Source organism: Macrobrachium rosenbergii, chromosome 10, assembly GCF_040412425.1.
Source record: "Macrobrachium rosenbergii isolate ZJJX-2024 chromosome 10, ASM4041242v1, whole genome shotgun sequence".
Classification (NCBI taxonomy): domain Eukaryota; kingdom Metazoa; phylum Arthropoda; class Malacostraca; order Decapoda; family Palaemonidae; genus Macrobrachium; species Macrobrachium rosenbergii.
The window spans coordinates 53,218,862-53,242,341 of NC_089750.1; the positions used below are offsets into that span (position 1 = coordinate 53,218,862).

The following is a 23,480-nucleotide window of genomic DNA, read 5'->3' on the forward strand; positions in this document are numbered from 1 at the left end:
AACATTGCCAGTAAAGAGTATGAAAGATCCCTTGTACTGAGTCACATGGGACTAATACTTCAACATAATAAGATGCTGATACTCCATGAAAGTAATAATACTAACTAAATGAAGTGGTATGTGCACTGAGGATGATGTATAATTTCATGGAAGATGGCCCCGTAGTTAATTTCTGATAACAGTCTAAGTTGTAATTGCCATTGTTAAGAAAAAAGGAAACTTTCTCTCTGAGCAATTTTCTTTGGAAGGGAAAGGCTTCAGAATGTTTCAGAGATCCAGGCCTAAATTGTGCCCCATCTTTATAGGTTGTTTAAAGAGGGTTTTAATTTTTAGAATAAAAAGGAGATTTGGCAAAAAGTGACTCAGGATGGCATTTATCAGGAAAAGAAACCTTGTCTATTTACCCTCAAACACTTTTGATGTACTATGGTTTTGTTCATGGTGTTAATTTGATTTTCCTTTAGTACCTAATAATGAGATGGTAGATGTATTAGATTGATTACAGCTAATGGATTATATCCCTTGAACATTTTTAGCTTTTTTCTTTGCACAGGTTTAATATATCATTGGAGTAAGACTTCTGTTTTTATTTATTTTTGGTACCATGGGCATCATTAAAATATTCCTCTCTCCATTGATCCAGTATTTATGTAGATCAAACTCTGTTTATTGCCATTGTACTTATTTGGCAGTTGCTCTCAAATTAGGACTGTTTATAAATGCCTCATGAATTAGAGCGCAAGTAAAATGGTTGCAATATTTGTAACAGTTATTTGCTTATATGTGCAATCCACTTCATGTTATCATTACGCATTCGTGAAGACAGTTTTAGGTGTTAATGGGACATTAAATTGTGCTTTTCAAGTTAAACCAATCACAAGCATTTTCCATTCTTTAGTACTACTTCTTAATATTTAGTTGGAAGTTAAAAAGCTTATGCAAACTTTAAATATGCTTTAGAAAGTGTTATATTGAATGAAAACTGCTTTGAAAATTGTAAGGTGACTGAATTTTTTTTTTACAGATATTTAACTGATTTTAAGCCAATTAGGTGCCTTGGGCGAGGAGGATTTGGTGTTGTGTTTCAAGTATATAACAACCTGGATGAAAATGAGTATGCTGTTAAGAGAATAACTCTCCCCTCCAAGTAAGTACAAATTTTTACAAATCAAATGAAATCCAGTGATGTTTATTGGGGTTAAGAATATTGATTGTTTTAGATTTCTAATGGAGGACAATTAATAATTCATATGTTGTAGTGTTGCATTACTTACCTTACAATATCTTAACAGGCTGTCCAAGAGCAGTAGTCCATGCCAGCACAAGGCTGGCTTAATCTAAGACAAATGAACAATATCTTTTAATTATATTTAGAGAAAATGTAAAATTTATGCAATATCTGGGTTCTGCCAACAAAGACTCAAAAGAAGAATTTTGTTTAATAGGGGAACTCATATTGTGCCTTACTTCATGATTTGCCTTTTTTAAGCAACACTGTACATATGATTGTGAGCAACTGACAATACTTGGTGTTACCTGGAAATCCTGTCTTGATTTTCCTGGGTTCTCAAAAAATGAATTATCCAAAGCCTTTCCAAATCGGGTGCTGCACCTGAAGTACTGTATTCTTTATCTTTTTCTTTTTTTATCCTTCATGGTCTCCTGATATTCCTTGTTTTTTCTTTCTAGTATTACCGTATTTGCCAGCATATAAGACGCACCCCTATTTTACAGGGATATTTTGTGGAAAAAATAATTTTAGTGTGTTTCATCATAAATTTATTGAAAAATATTCTAAAGTGATTTTGCACGAGAAAAGTGTGTGATTCTGTGCATGAAATACAATATTGTGAGTATACTGGAATAAAGTATGGACTCTGTATGAAATCTACCATAAAAAACTGTTTATGTGTTACTGCGACAGGCCACCAGGGTGGTGCTATGATTTTGTTTACATCGACTCATTGCAAATAGCTGACAGGCTAACTGCTGACATGTTGTAAACAATTTTTCTTAAGTTTATGTCAGCAGGCTGATAATCAGCTTGTTTTCAATATTTTATTATTAGTAACACAGTTTACTGTAATACTTGTTTTTGAATGTTTTATTATTAGTAGCAACAGTTTTTGTGCCTACCTAGTATGCACACCATAGGCTAGGCCTAGCCTAGCTTCTGGTGCTCGGTCTCCCATCCATAATACAGTTGCATTGGATACAGGGCAGGTTTTTTATAAATTTGAAAATGAAAAAATGCGTCTAATATGCATGCAAATATTATAAAAGAAATCTTTTTCTTCTTCTGCCTAAATTTTTACGATTTCTGTAAATCTGACCTAGCATTCATTGAGCTCTTAAGTTTTTGAGCCGCAGACTCATTTGGCAGTTGCAAAAAAGGAAAGAAAATGAAGGGATGGTACCTGATCTACTTGCCTGTTTCACCAACCTGTTTACCTTCCCTTTGATAGGTAATGATGGAGCAACTGTTTTCTACGCTCGAGTTTTACTGCTTTGGGTTTGTTTACGTTACTGGCAAAATGCTTTGGTTATGGGGAAAACATTTTGATGAATTTTTTTTATTTTGGTGCGGCATTGAATTTTTGGCATATTTCTTTGTTTTGTCTAGAATGTCTTCATCATGTAGTAAGACAATTTCTGAAGCAGGATTTTGTGTTAATGAGGAGTGTGGGAACCATTTGCCTATAACTATAGAGGTTGGCTATGCTAAATGCTCAATGTGTATAGGTAAAGTTTGTGACTTGGAAGATCATTGTCATGAGTATAGAGCTTGGCACATTATTGTTATGAAAACATATAGTGCAGGAATAGTTGATGAGTAGATTGGAACAAGAAACAGTTGATCAAACATTTTTGTCCCAATATGGAATAGGTATGCCGAAGCCTTGTTAGCAAGGTGCTCCTGTAAGGAACTCCTGAACAATCCTACACACCTGTGACTATGCCCAATCCATCCCATCCTCTTACATCCACTGATCCTTCTCCAAGCTCATCCCTTTTTCTTTCCTACAGTTCAAGCTAGAATGCAACAGGGTATGTGGTTCCTTATGGCTTCTGTAGCAGAATTAGCAAAATGTCAAAAGGAAGACAAAGAAGGTAAGCTTGCAACATCAGCTGTTTTGCATTCCTTATGTGCTAGAGAAGGTGTGCCTGCATCCCTGCCAGTAAAGGAGCTGGCCTCTAGGCTGCATTATGTTAATTCAGTGACTTTCTGAGAGAGCTGTCTGCCAGGGAACCATGTCATACCAGCAGACAGTGGGATGTTGCTGCTACCAGTTCCCTCTCTGTCACCCCCACCCATAACCTGGGAGGAGGTTGGCTTACAGTCCTCTAAATACCTTGGATAGGAAAAAATCATCTTTGAATCACCTGTGCATCTTCAGAACAGTGCAAGCGGCTGTTTTGAGTTTAAATTGTGACTGGACTCAGTCTTGAATGCTGATTCTGATTTAGAGGAATGTAGAATTAGTTTTGCCTAACAGAAGCAGGCTTTTCCATCTTCTTCATTTACTCAGACACTGACTGTTCTACCATCCAGTGACACCATGGTGCCAAACTTCCACCGCACTTCCGCTTTCTTTTAGTTCAACTTTTTCTCGACCATTTGTCTTAATGATTACATTAGTTTCTGCTCTGATGACTGCGAGAGTCTTTGTTTGCCTGTGCATTGTTTGTGCTGTCTTCCAGGACTACCTCCACAGGCTGCTAGTGCACCTGTTTCATAAGATCTTAAGGTGTTGCACTTATCACCTTCTCAGTATTTTATTGCTTACAAGGCTACTGTCAATGCACAAATTATAACTTAGATAATTCAGTTATTGCAATACACTCCCTGAACACCTGAATTAGCCCTGGTCACCTGACCAGACCGAACATAACCCCACTCATTTAACTACAATTTTAAAAATTTTAACTGCCAGTGTTACCAACGCTGCAGGTAAACATTGTTTACTGAGGTTACCTGCCCACCGATGGCAACCCTGCTATCTGCACCGGTCGGCAGAAACTCCCCCTCCTTTCCAATCGCATTTTGTTTGCTCGCCTGACAGGACAATCCTGTTGCTAGCAAACTTTATTGGTCTCTCAGCCCGACCCCCCACATAGGTTGTGAGAGTGATTTAATTGACCTTGGCTTCTTTTTGGATTACGTTTTGGACTTCTCTTTGGAATTGTTGGATACCTGAGACATTGATGAATTCGGCTGTAATTATGGACTCCATAGCTAAAGATAAGAATTCCTCCACCAACCAGAAACCATCCTCGGCTGCCTCGCCCCCCGATCAACCTGCCAGAGATATAGAGAAAAAGCTTCGATCTTGCTCAGCCTGCAAAAGAAGGATGAGTACCCTTAAACATGATGGACATTCTCTATGCGTTAGGTGTAGGAAAGTTCTGTGTAGTGTAGATAAGAGATGTGACGAATGTAGGGACTGGTCAAACGACCAGATGGAAGCATATGTCAAGCACAGAAAATCGTTAGCTTCTAAGAGTAAACGTAAGTTACCCATTGAACCTAAAGTTGAAGAATCTGAGGACTTGGAGTCAGTACTTTTTAGGAAATTAGAGGATAGGTTGTCATCAAGTGTGACTAGTTTGTTTACAAACTTAATGGGAAAACTGAACGAAAGTAGGGAAATTAGTAATAGGGAACAAAGTGCTAATCTTTCTTTTTCAGCTCCCCTGTCTGTTCCTGAACCAGCCCTAACGGGTGCTAGGGGTTATGGAGATTCGCAGGCCAAAAAGGTAGAATCTCCGGCTCCCCTGGCATGGAGCAGACAGTGTTAGCAGCAGATTCCCCCCTTTCCCCTAAAAGAGTAAGTGGTGATCAGAAACTAGTTTTAGGAGAGACAAAGACGGTTAGGGATCATCAAAGTAGATGTACTGGAGGAGAAGTTCCAAGGTGAACTTCCCTCTTGCTCTGATTTCAGCCCCCCAGGTCTGGTTCCCTCCTGGATCCATCCAAGATATTGTTCCCTTCCAGTAATTCTAGCCGATTTAAATCGAACAAGTCAGTTATAGGATCGGGAGACAGTAGGTTAGAGACGCCCTCGTCGTCCAAGGTTCCTTTTCCGACGGGATCAAACTTGGATCCCCAAGCTGGAGGCAGTGTAATGGCTAACACGCCGTTTAAGCTGGCAGAGCATAATGCGGATTTCTTAGGCCTTTCTCAAGGGTACAGAGTTCTGGTACAACAATGTTTTCATTTAGGTTTCTCAAACATAAGGGACCATGTCATTAAGAACTTTCCTTAGTTTTCACAAGATTTGTTTTTGGATCACCAAGGTGGGAGTAATTCTGTTTATTTTCTTTCGTTGGAAAAGATGTCTTCATCTCATTCTAATGCTTCTTTGTCATTGTTTCCCCCTGTTTCGGATACTATCCTTCCTTGCCTTCTAAACGACCTTCTCATGACACCTTCTTTCCTCTCCTTTCAAGTCACACTTCGGTACCTCTTTTGATAGCTACGGCTGTAAGTTCGCAATCTCGAGTTCCGGGAGCTCCCCCTACAGTGTTTCGCCTATTTGCACAACACACTTCTCGAGCTTCTGAGCTTCCGCATGCAGAATCGGAGAAGGTAGCTATATCGGAGTTATCTAGACCAAAAGGGTCGAGAAGCGAAATTGCGAGTGGGGGGGCAAGCGCACTCCAGAATATGGCAAGAAACGCAGTTGGTTCCTCAAGTTCCTCTGGGATTACCTTCCTCTTTGTACCCACAGCTGTTCAACACGGGTAACAGTAACCGCTCGTTCATTACTGCAATAACCAGCGTCTTATTACCAGCGTTAACTACTACGCTTAGTGTGGGACAGACAGGTGTTTCTGCGACCTGTCTGACTTCCGCAATTGTGGGTCCGGTGGTGGTCCTGGGTGTGACTCCTTCTTTTACTTCTCCTACTTCTATGACTTTTATTCCTCCGGGTCAGAAGATCGCAGGTACAACGTTTGGAGTGTATGGTGTTGGGTCGGTTTCGGGTCAGGTGCCGAGTCTTCTGAGTTCATTGGATCAATTTTCTGATCCGGTTTCATTCGGTGTTTCCGTGACTGCGGATACGAGTACTTTCATGAAGAGGGATTCCCCTGTCCAGGGTGGTATTGCAGGCCACCCCCACCTAGGGTTGGGGGTTGTACCTCCGGCTGGTTCTAAGACAGGTAGTTCAGGCTGCGTCATCCTCCCATTGTGGATTAGGGATTACGCAACCAGGTTTGACGAAAGTAGGTAACTTAGGTAAAGGTATGCACGGTGCGGATGTGGTGCAGAGTCAAATGACTCGGTCAGCTGATAAGGGGGTTACGTCTATGATAAGGGGGGACGCAGGTTTAGCGCAGCCCTTTGCGGCTGGCTCAGGTGTTTCACACACATTGACAGCTAGGGAAAATAAGGTTCCGGAAGAGGTAGGACCATGGTCTCCAGGTTTGGGTATACCAGGGTTGGGCTCTCTCGGTCTCTCCACTCCACATCGACCGGAATACAAAGAAAATGAGAATTCAGTGGATGATGATTGCCCTCTGTCAGAATCTAGTTTTCAGTATTCAGGAGACAGCGAATACAAGCGAACGATTGAGTTCATTCGCCATTTGTTTCTGCAGTCCAGGATTGCGGTAGAGCCGAACAAGACTTACCAGTCCATGTTCGAAGAGTTATACTCTACCAAGCCGGCAGTGGTAAAGACATCGTATAAACTCCCTTGGTTCGGTAGAGTGGATCAGGCATTGAGAGAGGCGGATGCATGGTTGGCTTTGACAGTAGCAGAAGGAAGACAGGATTCTACTCTGCTTCCTAAGAGGAAACTACTATATGGTATTGCAGGTAATCCTGCGGCTGGGTCTAGGGTTCCGCTGAATGAATCTGTAGAGGCGCTCCTTTCTAGGGTACCTGCAGCTACGAGACAGGTATTTCCTTGAGGGAATCAGCTATCTCAGAGGATACTTTTAGGGGACAGTCGGAGGCCCTTTCGCATTCTATGTGGATGCTCTCCGGTCTCGTAGGCTTCCTAAAACAAGATGGGTATGTGCCGTCAGACCAGGTGCTTTTCGACAACCTTATAACGTCTGTGTCTATGGGCTTGGCTCATCAGGTGAACATCACAGCAGGATGTACTACGTTTGTTGGGAAGAAGAGGAGGGACCTTTACCTGAGTCACCTTCCCCCCCACTTCCCCGACATTCATAAGAGAATACTTTCGAGAGCGCCCCTTGCGATCGGTGACTCCCTTTTCAGGGAAGAAGAGGTCTCAGCGATGGTTAATTTCGTTTCCTTGACGTCTGCAGTCGACAGCACAAAGCGTCAAGTCCCCTAGAGGTTCGAGGTTTCCCTCACCCGGTAAAAGGTCGGGCTCGAGATCGCCAGTCAGATCGCCTAAGAAGGTGAGGTTTACATCTAGGCCGTCGTCAAGTTCCCAGAAAGCCCCTTCGAGTAAGAAGGGTTTTCGAAAGTGGGAGGTTGTCTGACCCACTACGTAGAGAACTGGGAGAAGTGGGGTGCAGAGGAGTGGGTTTTGAAGGTGTTGAGGGAGGGATACAGAATTCCTTTCTTGACTTCCCCTTCGGTGTCCAGTTCTCCAATCCAGCTTCCCAGCTATTCTCCTTCATCCATCAGGGGAATAGCCCTGGAAGCAGAGATTCGGTCCTAACTGGACAAGGGAGCAATCAAGCCAGCTCCCCCTTCCCAAGGCTGTTACAGTTGAATATTCGTGACAGCCAAGGCAGACAGTACTTGGAGGACCATTATAGACCTTTCGGGGCTCAACCGTTTCATAGTACCTACAAAGTTTCACATGGAGACCTCACATGCGATTTTGGGGTCAGTTCAGAGAGAGGATTGGATGGTCTCGGTGGACCTCAAGGACTCATATCTCCAGATTCCCATTCATTGGGAATCGCGGAGATTCCTTCGTTTCTCGGGTCCATCCGGGATTTTCCAGTTGAAGGTCCTCTGCTTCGGACTGACTACGGCGTCTCAGGTGTTTTCGAGGGTAATGTCTCCGGTTTCAGCGATCATGCATCGCCAGGGCTATCGTATGAGGAGATATCTGGACGATTGGCTGATTCAAGCTGCATCCGAGGAAGAGATTTTAAAAGCAAGGGACTTCCTTTTAGAACTATGCAAGACTTTGGGAATTCGCATAAACGTGAGAAAAAGCTCTCTTTCCCCCTTTCAAGTAAAGACGTTCCTAGGGATAGTAATTCAGACACGTCCTTGGAGGGCTTTCCCGACACAAGACAGAGTCAATGCCATCCTGAGTGAGGTGGAACACTTTTTATCAGACCGATCTCAACCAGCGAGTGAGTGGAGGAGTCTTCTCGGAAGGATGTCATCCCTGTCCCTCCTGATTCCAGGCTCTCGTCTCCGGATGCGCTCTCTTCAAGTACGTCTCAGGAATCGCTGGGACTTCCGGGTCGAGAGCGCAGTGATATCCTGGGACGATTCCTGCCACGAGGATCTTCTGTAGTGGTCAGAAGAAGATCATCTAACCACCGGTCTAGACTTGTCACTCCCGGTGCCGGAAGTACATCTGTATACAGATGCCTCAGATCGGGGTTGGGGAGCAACCCTGGAGGAATTTCAGGCTGATGGCTTGTGGAAGACTCCGGATCGGGAGGAATCGATCAACGTCCGAGAACTAAGAGCCGTGGAGGAAGCACTACACCAGTTTGCACACCTGGTAATCGGAAAGGTAATAGTGCTTTTTTCGGACAGCACTACGGCCTTAGCATACCTCAAAAAAGGCGGAGGCACAAGGTCAACAACCCTGAATTGCGTCGCACAGAGGATACTGCGATGGTGCAAGAGTTGCAAAATTACACTCCTTCCCCAGTTCATCACGGGAAAATTCAACGTGCTGGCAGACGCTCTGAGTCGGGAGAAGGAAATAAGAGGAAGCTAGTGGACCTATTTGCCACCATGATGAATTATCGATTACCAAATTATTTTTCCCCAGTGGCGGATCCATTGTCCTGCGGGACGGATGCGATGCTGCATCCTTGGGACGATCTCCAAGTGTATGCATTCCCACCGTTCGGCATGATACAGCAGGTCCTGACAAAACTAAAGAACAGCAGGAATACACAGATGACACTGATAGCGCCATTCTGGCCACAAAGACCCTGGTTCCCAGAAATGCTAGAAATGCTGTCTGAACCTCCGATTATCCTACCACAAAGGAAGGATTTACTCAGACAACCACACTTCCTTCGCTTCCACAAGAACCTGTCCGTGCTGAAGCTAGCTGGATGGAGACTATCCAGCGAGCAGCGCGAAATTCCGGTCTCTCTAAGGCAGTGGCTCAACAGCTTTCCTTTTGCTTAAGGAAATCAACTAGGAAATTGTACCAAGTAAGATGGGCCATATATCGCAGATGGTATAGATCACAAAGACAGAATTTCCTGCCTTACGATACCGAAGGTAGCAGACTTCTTATTATTCCTTAGGAAATCTAAAAACCTATCATATTCAACAACTGCAGGATATAGGCCAATGCTCGCAAGTACTTTCAGGTTCCACCTACCAGAATTATCGAGTAGTAGAATCTTACACGACTTGCTTAGGTCTTTCAAGATCAAGAGACCTGCTGTACCGCTTCGGGCTCCTTCGTGGGATTTAGTGGCAATTTTGAAAGTATTAAGTTCTCAAGTGTTCGAACCTCTAGAGAAATTAACATTGAGGGAATTAACTAAAAAAGTAAAGTTCTCAAGTGTTCGAACCTCTAGAGAAATTAACATTGAGGGAATTAACTAAAAAAGTATTATTCTTGGTATCGCTGGCAACGGCGAAAAGGATAGGAGAAATTCAGGCTGTGTCAAGGAAAATATCGTATGCAGACAAGGATATTTTTCTCTCGTATCTTCCTGAATTCAAAGCAAAGTCGGAATCGGAAGGTAACCCGCTGCCGAGAGCGTTTAAAGTTACCTCACTCGAGGATTTCATCGCAGGAGAAGAGTCAGAAATGCTCCTCTGTCCTGTGCGTGCGCTAAAACACTATTTATCGCGCACCAATAAGTTACGGCCGCACCCTCGAACTCTCTTCGTCTCCCCGAGAAACCCATCTCAGCCATTATCTAAGAATGCGGTTAGTTTCTTCCTTAGAGAAGTTATCTCGCAAGCTGGAAATAGCGAACCATTCCGATCGCCAGGTCATAATTCCCAGCTCAGAGCACATAGTATCAGGAGTATGGCAACATCAGCAACATTCCTTAAGAACTTTTCAGTTTCGGCAATTATGGAGGCAGCAATGTGGAAGTCAACGCCAGTATTTACTTCGTTCTATTTAAGAGACGTTCAGTTCACGTCGGAAGAAGGTTTTTCGCTTGGTCCGTTCATGGCAGCAAACGCTATTTTACAATAATTGGCTTATATATTAGCCTAGGACTAGTATGTAGGATATGGTATTAAAAAAAAAAAATCCTTTATATCAATTGTCAAAAAATTGTTAGGGTTCGTAGTTATCAGAGGTGATTTTGTCATTGGGTACTAAGTCAGGTAAGGAGCAACCATGGAGCAACTTACACCTAGAGGACGCACACACTCCGCACCGGCAATCTTCAAGGAACATCGTGAAGGAAGAACCCTTGGAACTTCCCCTCCATACATGAGAGGCTACAATAGCTGCATGGGAGGTATCAGTTCCATCTCCATACATGAGAGGTATGATATACCACATGGGAGGTTAGATTGACAGGGACGAGACTCAGACTTACGAGACTGACGATGAGGTACTCCCCTTCAACCATCTCACCAGGTGATCAGACCAGAGGTGAGTAATCGGACAGAACACAAGTAGGTGTAACCGAGTTACCTGCTTTTCCATGAAAGTAGGTCGGGCTGACATTGATTGATCCCACCACCATGTAAATGTTGTTAACCCTTAAACGCCGAGCTTCTATTTACAAAAGTGTCTGCCGTATCCCGGCAGGGTTTGGGGGTTAGCTCCAAAGCGGAAAGAAAGTTGTTTTTAAAAAATTACAGCACGCTTAGTTTTTAAGATTAAGAGTTCATTTTTGGCTCCTTTTTTTGTCATTTCCTGAAGTTTAGTATGCAACCATCAGAAATAAAAAAAAAAATCATTATCATATACTGTATAAATATTGGAATATATGACAGCGCGAAAAAAATTTCATATATAATTGTATACAAATCGCGCTGTGAGCAAAACGGTTAAATCTAATTAGCTATTTTTTTTGTTGTATTGTACACTAAATTGTGATGATTTTAGTATATAACAAATTGTAAAACGATCAAAGCAACACAGAGAAAATATTATCACAAAATGATGCATGAGTTCGTAACGCGCGGACGTAAAAAAAAAGTTTTCAAAAATTCAAAAATTCACCATAAATCGAAATATTGTACTAGAGACTTCCCGTTTGTTGCAAAATGAAGGTAAATGATTGAATATTACTAGAATGTAAGAGTTTTAGCTTACAATTGCATTTTTCGACCATTTTGGTTGAGTCAAAGTTGACCGAAGGTTGAAATTTCGGCACTTACTGTGATTTATATGAAATTATTTCAAAACTGATAAAAGCTACCACCATGGGTTATTTTTTGTTGTATTCAAAATGAAATTGCGCACATTTTCATATATAAAACTTTATGTAACGGCTAATATAAAATGGTGCAAAAATTACGACAAAGTGACTAAAGAAATTTGAGATTTTCAGCAGAGTTATACATGGAGGTAAGGGAAAAGTTTTTTCAAAAATTCACCATAAATCGAAATATTGTGCTAGAGACTTCTCGTTTGTTGCAAAATGAAGGTAAATGATTGAATATTACTAGAATGTAAGAGTTTTAGCTTACAATTACATTTTTCGACCATTTCGGTCGAGTCAAATTTGACCGAAAGTTGAAATTTTGGCACTTATTGTGATTTATATTAAATATGTCAAAATTGATAAAAGTTACAACCATGAGTTATTTTTGTTGTATTCTACATGAAATTGCACCCATTTTCATATATAAAACTTTATGTAACGGCTAATATAAAACTGTGCAAAAATTACGACAAAGTGACTAAAGAATTTTTGAGATTGTAAGAGCCTGACGCCGTCTCTTCCAAACACGTGTGTGTTCGTGTGTTTGTCGTCCATTGGAGTGGCGAGACGTTTGGCGTCTTCACAGACAGAAACATACACACAGTTTGATAAAGAAGATTCGTTGGAACATTATCGTTGGAACATTGAGTACATGATTAGAATGCTTGCATGGCAATGCAAATAGTGGTGATTGTACATACATCAAGACAACAATGGTTAGGGAGAAACAGACAGAAATATTGTATGGTTGAAATCGCATTCCTTTAGAGAAAGAAAACAAGATGCTCTTGTTGTCTTGTCCACTCCGATGGATGATGAACACATGAACACACACGTGTTTGGAAGAGATGGTGTCAGGCTCTTACAAGATTTTCAGCAGACTTAGCGCGGACGTAAGGAAAAAGTTTTTTTCAAAAATTCACCATAAATCGAAATATTGTGCTAGAGACTTCTCTTTTGTTGCAAATGAAGTTAAATGATTGTATATTACTAGAATGTAAGAGTTTTAGCGTACAATTGCATTTTTCTACCATTTCGGTCGAGTCAGAGTTGACTGAAGGTTGAAATTTTGGCACTTATCTTGATTTATATGAAAATATGTCAAAATTGATAAAAGCTACAACCATAAGTTATTTTGTTGTATTCTACATGAAATTGCGCACATTTTCATATATAAAACTTTATGTAATGGCTAATATAAAACAGTGCAAAAATTACGACAAAGTGACTAAAGAATTTCTGAGATTTTCAGCAGAGTTAGAGTGGACATAAGGAAAAAGTTTTTTCAAAAATTCACCATAAATCGAAATATTGTGCTAGAGACTTCTCGTTTGTTGAAAAATGAAGGTAAATGATTGAATATTACTAGAATGTAAGTTTCAGCTTATAATTGCATTTTTTCAACCATTTCGGTTGAGTCAAAGTTGACTGAAGGTTGAAATTTTGGCACTTATCGTGATTTATATGAAAATATGTCAAAATTGATAAAAGCTACAACCATGAGTTATTTTTTGTTGTATTCTACATGAAATTGCACCCATTTTCATATATAAAACTTTATGTAACGGCTAATATAAAACTGTGCAAAAATTACGACAAAGTGACTAAAGAATTTTTGAGATTGTAAGAGCCTGACAGTCTCTTCCAAACGTGTGTGTTCGTGTGTTTGTCGTCCATTGGAGTGGCGAGAAGTTTGGCGTCTTCACAAACAGAAACATACACACAGTTTAATACGGAAGATTCATTGGAACATTATGAGTACATGATTAGAATGCTTGCATGGCAATGCAAATAGTGGTGATTGTACATACATCAAGACAACAATGGTTAGGGAGAAACAGACAGAAATATTGTATGGTTGAAATCGCATTCCTTTAGAGAAAGAAAACAAGATGCTCTTGTTGTCTTGTCCACTCCGATGGATGATGAACACATGAACACACACGTGTTTGGAAGAGATGGTGTCAGGCTCTTACAAGATTTTCAGCAGACTTAGAGCGGACGTAAGGAAAAAGTTTTTTTCAAAAATTCACCATAAATCGAAATATTGTGCTAGAGACTTCTCGTTTGTTGCAAAATGAAGATAAATGATTGGATATTACTAGAATGTAAGAGTTTTAGCGTACAATTGCATTTTTCTACCATTTCGGTCGATTCAAAGTTGACTGAAGGTTGAAATTTTGGCACTTATCTTGATTTATATGAAAATATGTCAAAATTGATAAAAGCTACAACCATAAGTTATTTTTTGTTGTATTCTACATGAAATTGTGCACATTTTCATATATAAAACTTTATGTAATGGCTAATATAAAACAGTGCAAAAATTACGACAAAGTGACTAAAGAATTTCTGAGATTTTCAGCAGAGTTAGAGTGGACATAAGGAAAAAGTTTTTTCAAAAATTCACCATAAATCGAAATATTGTGCTAGAGACTTCTCGTTTGTTGAAAAATGAAGGTAAATGATTGAATATTACTAGAATGTAAGTTTCAGCTTACAATTGCATTTTTCAACCATTTCGGTTGAGTCAAAGTTGACTGAAGGTTGAAATTTTGGCACTTATCGTGATTTATATGAAAATATGTCAAAATTGATAAAAGCTACAACCATGAGTTATTTTTTGTTGTATTCTACATGAAATTGCACCCATTTTCATATATAAAACTTTATGTAACGGCTAATATAAAACTGTGCAAAAATTACGACAAAGTGACTAAAGAATTTTTGAGATTGTAAGAGCCTGACGCCGTCTCTTCCAAACACGTGTGTGTTTGTGTGTTTGTCGTCCATTGGAGTGGCGAGAAGTTTGGCGTCTTCACAAACAGAAACATACACACAGTTTGATACAGAAGATTCATTGGAACATTATGAGTACATGATTAGAATGCTTGCATGGCAATGCAAATAGTGGTGATTGTACATACATCAAGACAACAATGGTTAGGGAGAAACAGACAGAAATATTGTATGGTTGAAATCGCATTCCTTTAGAGAAAGAAAACAAGATGCTCTTGTTGTCTTGTCCACTCCGATGGATGATGAACACATGAACACACACGTGTTTGGAAGAGATGGTGTCAGGCTCTTACAAGATTTTCAGCAGACTTAGCGGACGTAAGGAAAAAGTTTTTCAAAAAATTCACCATAAATCGAAATATTGTGCTAGAGACTTCTCGTTTGTTGCAAAATGAAGGTAAATGATTGGATATTACTAGAATGTAAGAGTTTTAGCGTACAATTGCATTTTTCTACCATTTCGGTCGAGTCAAAGTTGACCGAAGGTTGAAATTTTGGCACTTATCTTGATTTATATGAAAATATGTCAAAATTGATAAAAGCTACAACCATATGTTATTTTTTGTTGTATTCTACATGAAATTGCACACATTTTCATATATAAAACTTTATGTAATGGCTAATATAAAACAGTGCAAAAATTACAACAAAGTGACTAAAGAATTTCTGAGATTTTCAGCAGAGTTAGAGTGGACATAAGGAAAAAGTTTTTTCAAAAATTCACCATAAATCGAAATATTGTGCTAGAGACTTCTCGTTTGTTGAAAAATGAAGGTAAATGATTGAATATTACTAGAATGTAAGTTTCAGCTTACAATTGCATTTTTCAACCATTTCAGTTGAGTCAAAGTTGACTGAAGGTTGAAATTTTGGCACTTATCGTGATTTATATGAAAATATGTCAAAATTGATAAAAGCTACAACCATGAGTTATTTTTTGTTGTATTCTACATGAAATTGTGCACATTTTCATATATAAAACTCTATGTAAAGGCTAATAGAAAACGGTGCAAAAATTACGACAAAGTGACTAAAGAATTTCTGAGATTTGCAGCAGAGTTAGCTGATGCTTTCTTTTGAGATAAGAAAGAAATTTGTGCATGCGCAGCTGGGTCATGCTTGTAAACAAAACAACACCGTGATCCGTGAACTCCCAGCATCCCTCAAGGCGCGTGATTTAAAATTTTTCGCAAACGAGGCCTATAAGTATTTTTCCGCGAATATTTAAAAAAACTTTTTGTAGTCGACGTATTTTACGTCCACTTGGCACCCGACAGACAACTTTTGTCAACGTAAAATACGTCCAGTCAGCGTTAAAGGGTTAATCGGGCTAATTCAGGTGTTCAGGGAGTGTATTGCAATGTGAAGTTTTCATAATAAAACTAATATTGTAATACTTACCTGAACACCTGAATGACTCCCACCCACCTCCCCTCTTCAGTGATAGTGATTAATTAGCGACTGGAAAGGAGGGGGAGTTTCTGCCGACCGGTGCAGATAGCAGGGTTGCCGTAGGCGGGCAGGTAACTCGGTAAACAGTGTTTACCTGCAGCATTGGTAACGCTGGCAGTTAAAATTTTTAACTATGTAGTTAAATGAGTGGGGTTATGTTTGGGCTGGTCAGGTGACCAGGGCTAATTCAGGTGTTCAGGTAAGTATTACAATATTAGTAGTATTATGAAAACTTCATTTTTGTTCTGGCCAGTTCCCACAAAGGGATCTTGAGGACAAAAGTTTTGATTCGCAACCTTATTGTGAAGCTTGGAATATTAGTGAGTATTCCAACATCAGTTTTAGTTCCATCCCAGGTGATAGTGTATGTGGAAATGAAGATAGATTTGAAATTTTTGGACTTTTCCATAGGAGAAATGAGTAAACTTGTTTCTCACAGTTTTGACAAGTTTCTTCTGGGACACAAGTCCTCACTGGAAAAGTTAGTACCCATTCCCAGATTGAGAATAAAACCAATTCCATTCTATTTATGGAATGCTGGGACAGGTCCTCTGTCCCAGACACACTCGTCACCAATTCCATCAGATATCAGATCAAGTTTAATTTGGTGGAACAACAGTCCTTTACTTCTGACAGGCATCCCTCTAGATGTGAGGATGTTAGAAATTGTATGCAGATGTATGAAAAAATAAGATGGGGAATTGTTCTAGGGAACCTAGAAATGCTGGGCCTTTGTTTAAAGAAGGAAGGAGACCTCTATACAGGCAGTCCCCGCTTATTAGTGGCATAGGTTAACGGCGTTTCAGTTCTACGTTTGGTTAACGATGTCATTAACCAGATTTTCGGCGTGGGTCAGCGAATTTTGGCGCTGGTAAGAGATTTTCAATGATGTTAAATAATTTTTGGCTCAGGTAAGTGGTTTATCGGCAACATTAGGCAGTTAAACGGTGTCAGTAGGCAGTTTATCGGCGTCAGTAAACAATTTTTGGCGCCAGTAAGCAGTTTATTGGCATTGGTAAGCGATTTATCTTAAACGCCATTTATTACCATAATTATTGTGATGTTCTGGTTAATGACGATTTTCAGTTATCAGCACTTGGCTGGGAACAGAACCCCCATCGTTAACCAGGGACTGCCTGTATAACCAACCTGGTATCTTTGGCTGTTTGTAAGAGTCGTATTTAGAAAGCGTTAATGAGATACAAGTTTTTTGCTACTGTTGGCAAAAGATGACATGAAAGCCAAGTTCTTCCCTCGTTCTATCACTGTTCCACATCTGACTTCACTAGTGGTAATGAAGGGAGGCCCTTATATGTATAGTAGAGCCCTTAAGGTTTGTGTATGTGGAGTTAAACCTTGAGGAAAATGTACATCATTTATTCCACAGTGTTAGGAATCCAAGTATTCTTTATGTCTGAGAATGCCATGCCCTTGTTTATTTGTTCTGTAGTTTGCCAAGCTCATAGTAATTTAGATGATTTCTTCCTACCTGTTGTCAAGGTAAAGGCACATGAAGTACATGCCATGATGCGTGCAGTGTTGAATGGATGTGTGGAAAAACTACTTTTTCAACACCATGCTGCATCACGAACGAGTTGATAAGCCAGACCGATTTCATGTGGCTGTGCGGTGTTGCATCGACAGTCAGAGTGGGAGGACGTCCACTCAACTCCAGTGCTGATGGCCCACTCGCCACTACCCACCAAACCTCTTGAATGGACAAGGAGGAACACTCTACATTTTATTGAATTGCTGAAGGAGCATCCATCTGTTTGGAACATCAAGTGCAAGCAGTACAAGATGAGAAACATCAGGAGTGCAAGCTTGGAAACCATAAAATCAGACTTATCAAGTTTTGTAAACTGTACATTGCGGAATGAAGACATCACTAAAAAGCTGCACACACTGAGGACACAATTCTACAGGGAAATGTCTGCAATCAAAGAATCACAGAAGTCTGGAGCTGGCACAGGAGATCTCTACACTCCGAAGTTATGGTGTTTTGATGAGCTGCGTTTCCTGGTTGACGGAGAAGCCCTTGCATCCGCTTCCAACTTAGATGAAGGAGAAACTAACACTGCACAAGCAAATTCATAATTTTATTGTGTGCACTTGTACTCCTGCATAAATGTAATTTACATACTTAATAACATACATCTATGACAACGAAATATTCTCCCTCTCTCTCTCTCTCTAGAATATGCCGCACATACGTTGTTGCCATGGAACAGCTCCTTCCTCATTAAAATACTCCATGAACTCTTTCCTGACGGCTTTTTCCTCATTTGTGGGATGCCTCTGTAGTGTCTCTGACGGCAGAAGCTGCCTATGGTCACGCCATGCCTTGGGTGTTACCATTCCATCCACAACATTCTCGTTGTCCAAACTACCAACAAGTGTATAGAATGATACATGTTCCCTGTGCAAGAAATTGTGCAGGGCTGTGCAGGCAAGGACAATTTTTTCTACCTTCTGAAGGCTCAAATGTATTGCACTCAGGAGAATGCGAAACTTATTTGACATAATGCCAAATGCATTCTCAACGACACGCCTTGCTCTTGAAAGCCTGTATGAGTAAATTCCCTGTTCATTATTTTGATGTTTAAATGGATACGGTTTCATGAAGTATCTCTTTAGTGGGAAGCAGCGCACAGAGCAAGTACACCCCACAGTAGAGTCTCCTGGCCAAGTACATCATCGGCAGACATCCTGGCGGTATGAAAGCTGAATTGCAACTGAACAGCTCGCGCGCGAGAACGAGTGAGCAGTGGTTGCAGCACAGTTTGGCTGCTAATCATTTGAATTCAACACCACTACTGCATCACATGGCTGATACATGATGCATAGTGTGTACGGGGCTTTAGAATTGTATAATTTGTCATTAGAAGACTTGGTAGAAGAGATACAGTGGAGATTCAGCTATGTTATTGTGTCTCGCTACTTAAAGAATGTGGAAATCACATATGAAAATTGTCATACTTCAAGTCTCGTAGTTGCTGCTAGGACTGTCTTTGCTTGAACTCTTTCCTCCTTATTTTGAAATCCTGGTATTGAGTTACAAGGAGTGTGAAGGTACACATGTGTATAAGAGTACACTTGCTGTTCAAGGTATTTGTATTTTGTTTTGGTATGTCTCAAAATTAGACAAAATTTTGGGGAGAGATCGCCTCCTGCCCTTACGTCAGGGCTAATACCTCTGAGCTTGGCATTCTCTACAAGTCCATTACCCCTAATGTCAATCTTTGACTAGGGGCAAAGAGCTATTAGTGGGATTTCCTACTTCAGGTAAGGATCACCAGTTGGTTTAACGGTAATACTGATAATGTTTCCAATGGGGTAGGATTACGGACTGCTGAGTGCTTGCACTCGCCTACCACCTTTGTTTTTGTGATAACCAACTATATGAATGTTAGGTAAGGTTCATAAAAATAATACCAATTTTCTTAGTAAAATCAGTTATTATATATGCTTACTTAACATAATCATAGTACCCACCCAGCCTCCCCACAGTCCAGTGGACAGAAATCTGAGGCATAGAAAATGGAGTCGCTTTATCGTTATCTATTGTAGGGAGGGTTAACAGGAAGACAGGAAAGGCCAGTGAACCAGGTTCAGCCCCTCTATTTTCTTTTTTTCAACCACTGAATGAGACTGAAGCTCAAAATCTCAGAGCTTTTGTGAATGTTAGTTAAGTATAGAAGTAAATTTTAATGTGAAAATTAATATTTCTTCCATTCTTTCACTTCCTCTAATGTCCTCCTCCCCTTTTTCTTTTTTGTCATTTCCATTTTCCTGTGCTTCCTCCTCTGTCATTTTTCCCTTTCATTTTTTGTCTTTCTTTGAAACTTCTTTTTCGAAGTACAGTATTTCCTTTACTCTTTTCCCTTTTTTTTTCCTCCTCATCCTCTCTCTCTCTTGCCCTTCTCATCCTACCATGTGGGCAAGTATAGTAATTTTGTATTATGTATAATGATTAAAGAGGATTTACATTAATGCAGTTTAATATTGTTTCTCAGGGAAGAATCTGCAGAAAGGGTTAAACGGGAAGTTCGAGCACTTGCCAGACTCAATCACACAAATATTGTGCGATATTATAATAGCTGGTTAGAGTCACCGCCCGTTGGTTGGCACAGTGAAGCGGAAAACCTTTGGAAAAACAGGTTAGTTGCAGTAGATTTTATAGTAAAGTTTTTTGGCCTATACTTTCATTGATAAAGTTGGATGCACACCCTGTTTGTAATGAGTGAAGCTATAGTGTAGATATTCTTCCAGTAAATTTTTAAAAGCATAATAATTGCAGGTGCTATTCAGCACATTGAAGAATTGGTTAGTGAAAGATGGGAAGGCTTTTCTTGTATTTTTTGTTGGCAGTATAATCTGCAGTGTAATGTCAGAGACATTTATTTGTGTTTTTTCTTCTTTTGACATTTTCTTAATTTCTTAGATTGGTAATTGTAACTGATGTAACACAATATCAGATTTGTTTTCAACTTTGTAATGGATATATCAACTATGAAACAGAAGATTTTCAACTTAGTAATGGTAGTAATGGATATATCAACTACGAGATTTTGTAAATAATGTAAGTTTTTAGCACGGGTTTTGTTATAAGAAACAGAAGATGCTGTTATTAAAGAAAATTTTTCTTTGCTTCCACAGCGATACATTATCAAATTCTGTGTTTTCTCCATATGAGGAGACTCAGGATAAGAATTACAAAGCTACGACAGTTGATAAGATTTTAGATAAAGCACAGGACTCTCTGTCTGAAGTTGTGAAGAAGCTCAATTATCCTCAGATGACTGAGTATTCAAGTAATGCTTCATTTGGAAATGAAGGCTCGGCAGACAGTGGTGGTAGTGATAGTGATAGTGAGAGTTCAGAGTCAGATTCCTGTGCTCAGTCCAATAAACAATTTTCTGGTGCACAGTGTGAGGATGATTCATTTGATATTGTATTTGAGAATTCGGTGGGTAAAGGTGGTGTAAGTACAAATAATCTTAAGAAAGAAAAAATTTCTGAAAATACCTGTGATAATACTAAAGATTGTTTATCCGTTAGTGAACCTAATGCAAGTGGGAGACAAGTGTCTGATCTTCCATGGGATGATAGTCAATCTGTAGTTTTTATGGAGCCTATTCCTGTTCCTAATAGTGGGAACAGTTTATCTGTTCACAGCTCACAAAACAGTTCTTCTGCATACTCTAGTCAGAAAAATAATGACCAAAATGACAAGAGTCCAGATTTGTTTATTAGTGATAAAAATGCGAAGAGACGTCGTGTGCAAAGCCAACCGACACAAAGTGGTCGTACCTCTGCTGATGAACGACCGCGCACATTAAGTCTTGGTATTACAGTTGAAGATACAGCTTCAAAAATTAAGGCTGAAAATCAGCCTCGTCCCAAAACTTTCCTTTACATTCAAATGGAACTTTGCCAAAAGGAGAGTTTAAAAGATTGGCTCTTGAAAAACTGTGAGTCTAGGCAGGAAAAAGTCATTTATAGTATGTTTAATGATATTGTACGTGCTGTGGAATATGTACATGATAATCAAATGATGCATCGTGATCTTAAGGTATGTACATTTGTTTTTTGTTTTAAATTTTATATTGAACATAAAGTGTGTATTTGCTTTTTCTATGATAAAACAGTCATGTTTGGTAATAAAATTTTATATGATTTGGTTCATTGACATCATTATGTTATAAAATAATGTATTAATTTCAGCCCAAGTTATGGTACTCTATTATATACTACATAAATAACATTGAGTTTAGACCAGGGATGTTTAGCCATTTGTGGTCTGTTGTGTACTTGCGATAAAGCCTGGTATACACTAGTTTTTTTAATTTTGAATTTCTTGACCAGTCATCATTGGACAGTGGTAAACATTATTTAATGCTAGATATTCCTGTTGTCCTTGGTAACAAAGTATAATGAAGGACAGGATGATTCTTGAAAATTTGTGTTTTGTTTGAATGGAAGGGTAGCCTTGTAATGCTAGATTAAAGTCTACAAATTTCATCCATAAACTTTACCATTGCTAATTTTAATGAAATTTATTTTAAGACATTTATTTTTGTAGTTTTATATTTGAGTGGTAGCTTCCAGTGTATATAAATGTTCATTATGACTGTGTAGACACCAGTTGGTTAGAGAGAGTGTAAGCAAATGTGTTGTTTCTTGCAATTTTGAATATGCCTGTTTTTTAAAGTTCTTATCATGTGGATAGACTCCCTAGGATGAAAGAGAAGAAAACTTAGCCTTATTAAACTTTCTGGAATTGTAAGGAAATACAGTACTGTAAATAAAAAAAAATTTTATCCAGACCATTGCATAGTTTTTCTCATTTAGTACTGTTCACTTCTAACTTATGATGTCATTGGCTTGGGCTTCCCCCTCACAAAGGCTAATCTGTACTTAAGCCAACAGGGTAATGGTAACACAGTTATTTGGTTAATAGTATGTCGTTGGGCAATAAAAGTTCTATAAGTAGTGAGGTCTTAACCAGAGGTCTATGAGTTTTACATAAGCATTTTCAGAATTATTTAATTTTTTGCAGTTTGATTTGATATTTGTGAGTACAAATTCCATAACGAAAATAGAACATCACTGGAAACCTTAAGCCAGTTGATCTTAAATGTTTAAGGTCTCCAGTGGATTATTTCATTCTTGGCTATGTATACTTTAATGTTTCAGATAGATTGTTAGTGTTTTTAGAAACCTATTTTCTGTCAGGACTGTATACTGTAGGACATTGCTTCAGTTTTTTGTGGTATTTAAAGATATTAATTTTGGTTTCAGCCCTCCAATATCTTCTTTTCATTGGATGGTGAAATAAAAATAGGAGACTTTGGCCTTGTGACAACTATCACTGAGGGTGAACAAGAAATTCGAACTCCAGCAGATGGCAATCCTTCTTTACTTTCTGATCATCTTCACACCCATAGGGTGGGAACGCAGTTGTACATGAGTCCTGAACAGGTATTTGTTGTTTTAAAGTTCAACTCTTTTAGGATTTTTATGTCTCTGGTGTTTTTAGTCTTCATGATTGTACTACACTAGACTTATGTACAGTATAACCTTCCTTTCATATGTATTAATCTGTTTTTTAGTTAGTTTTATTTTACCTGCCATTCCAATAGCTTACTACCTTTTTAATGTTACTGCACTGTAGTATTAATTAGCTGAAACAGACTTTTTAGGCATACTTATTCTCAGCTTAATCTGAGGTTGGGGCAGTTGTTTTTAAAAGAGCCTCTTCTAGTATTTCTCCCTTGTGTCCTTCCTTTTATCTGCTCCTTTGTCTCTTAGATCTTCTCATATTTAATCTCTCCATCTTTTAGGCCTTCCTCTCATTTGTGTCACCAGCACTTCCATTTCGATAAGCTCTTCTGCAACATGTCGGTCATCATCTCTGCTCCCCATCAGATGCCCAAATCATCTCAGTCTTGACTCTGGGGCTTTCTTGAGACCAGTAACTTTCACTGATCCTCTGATGTTTTAGTGACTTACATTATCTGTTCTTGTCACCACCCCATATCTCTGATCATTCTCATTTCTGCTATGTCTAGCTTATTCTGTTCTGTATTCTTCAGTGGTGCCATTTCTAGCCCATGCAACATAACAGTTCTTACTACCACTTTATTTACCTTGCCTTTCAGCCTAATAGGGACTGTTTT

At 39.4% G+C, this 23,480-nt stretch overlaps 1 protein-coding gene across 1 annotated transcript in view; it reads left to right on the plus strand.

Annotated features, from left to right (window-relative positions):
* The window catches only part of LOC136842640 (eukaryotic translation initiation factor 2-alpha kinase-like), a 113,558-nt gene that overhangs the window by 77,477 nt on the left and 12,601 nt on the right, over positions 1–23,480 (plus strand). The window contains exons 12-15 of the mRNA XM_067110262.1: positions 1,025–1,147; positions 19,815–19,958; positions 20,458–21,373; positions 22,603–22,782. Of these exons, the coding sequence (XP_066966363.1) occupies positions 1,025–1,147; positions 19,815–19,958; positions 20,458–21,373; positions 22,603–22,782 (1,363 nt within the window). The remainder of the gene's footprint in view (positions 1–1,024; positions 1,148–19,814; positions 19,959–20,457; positions 21,374–22,602; positions 22,783–23,480) is intronic.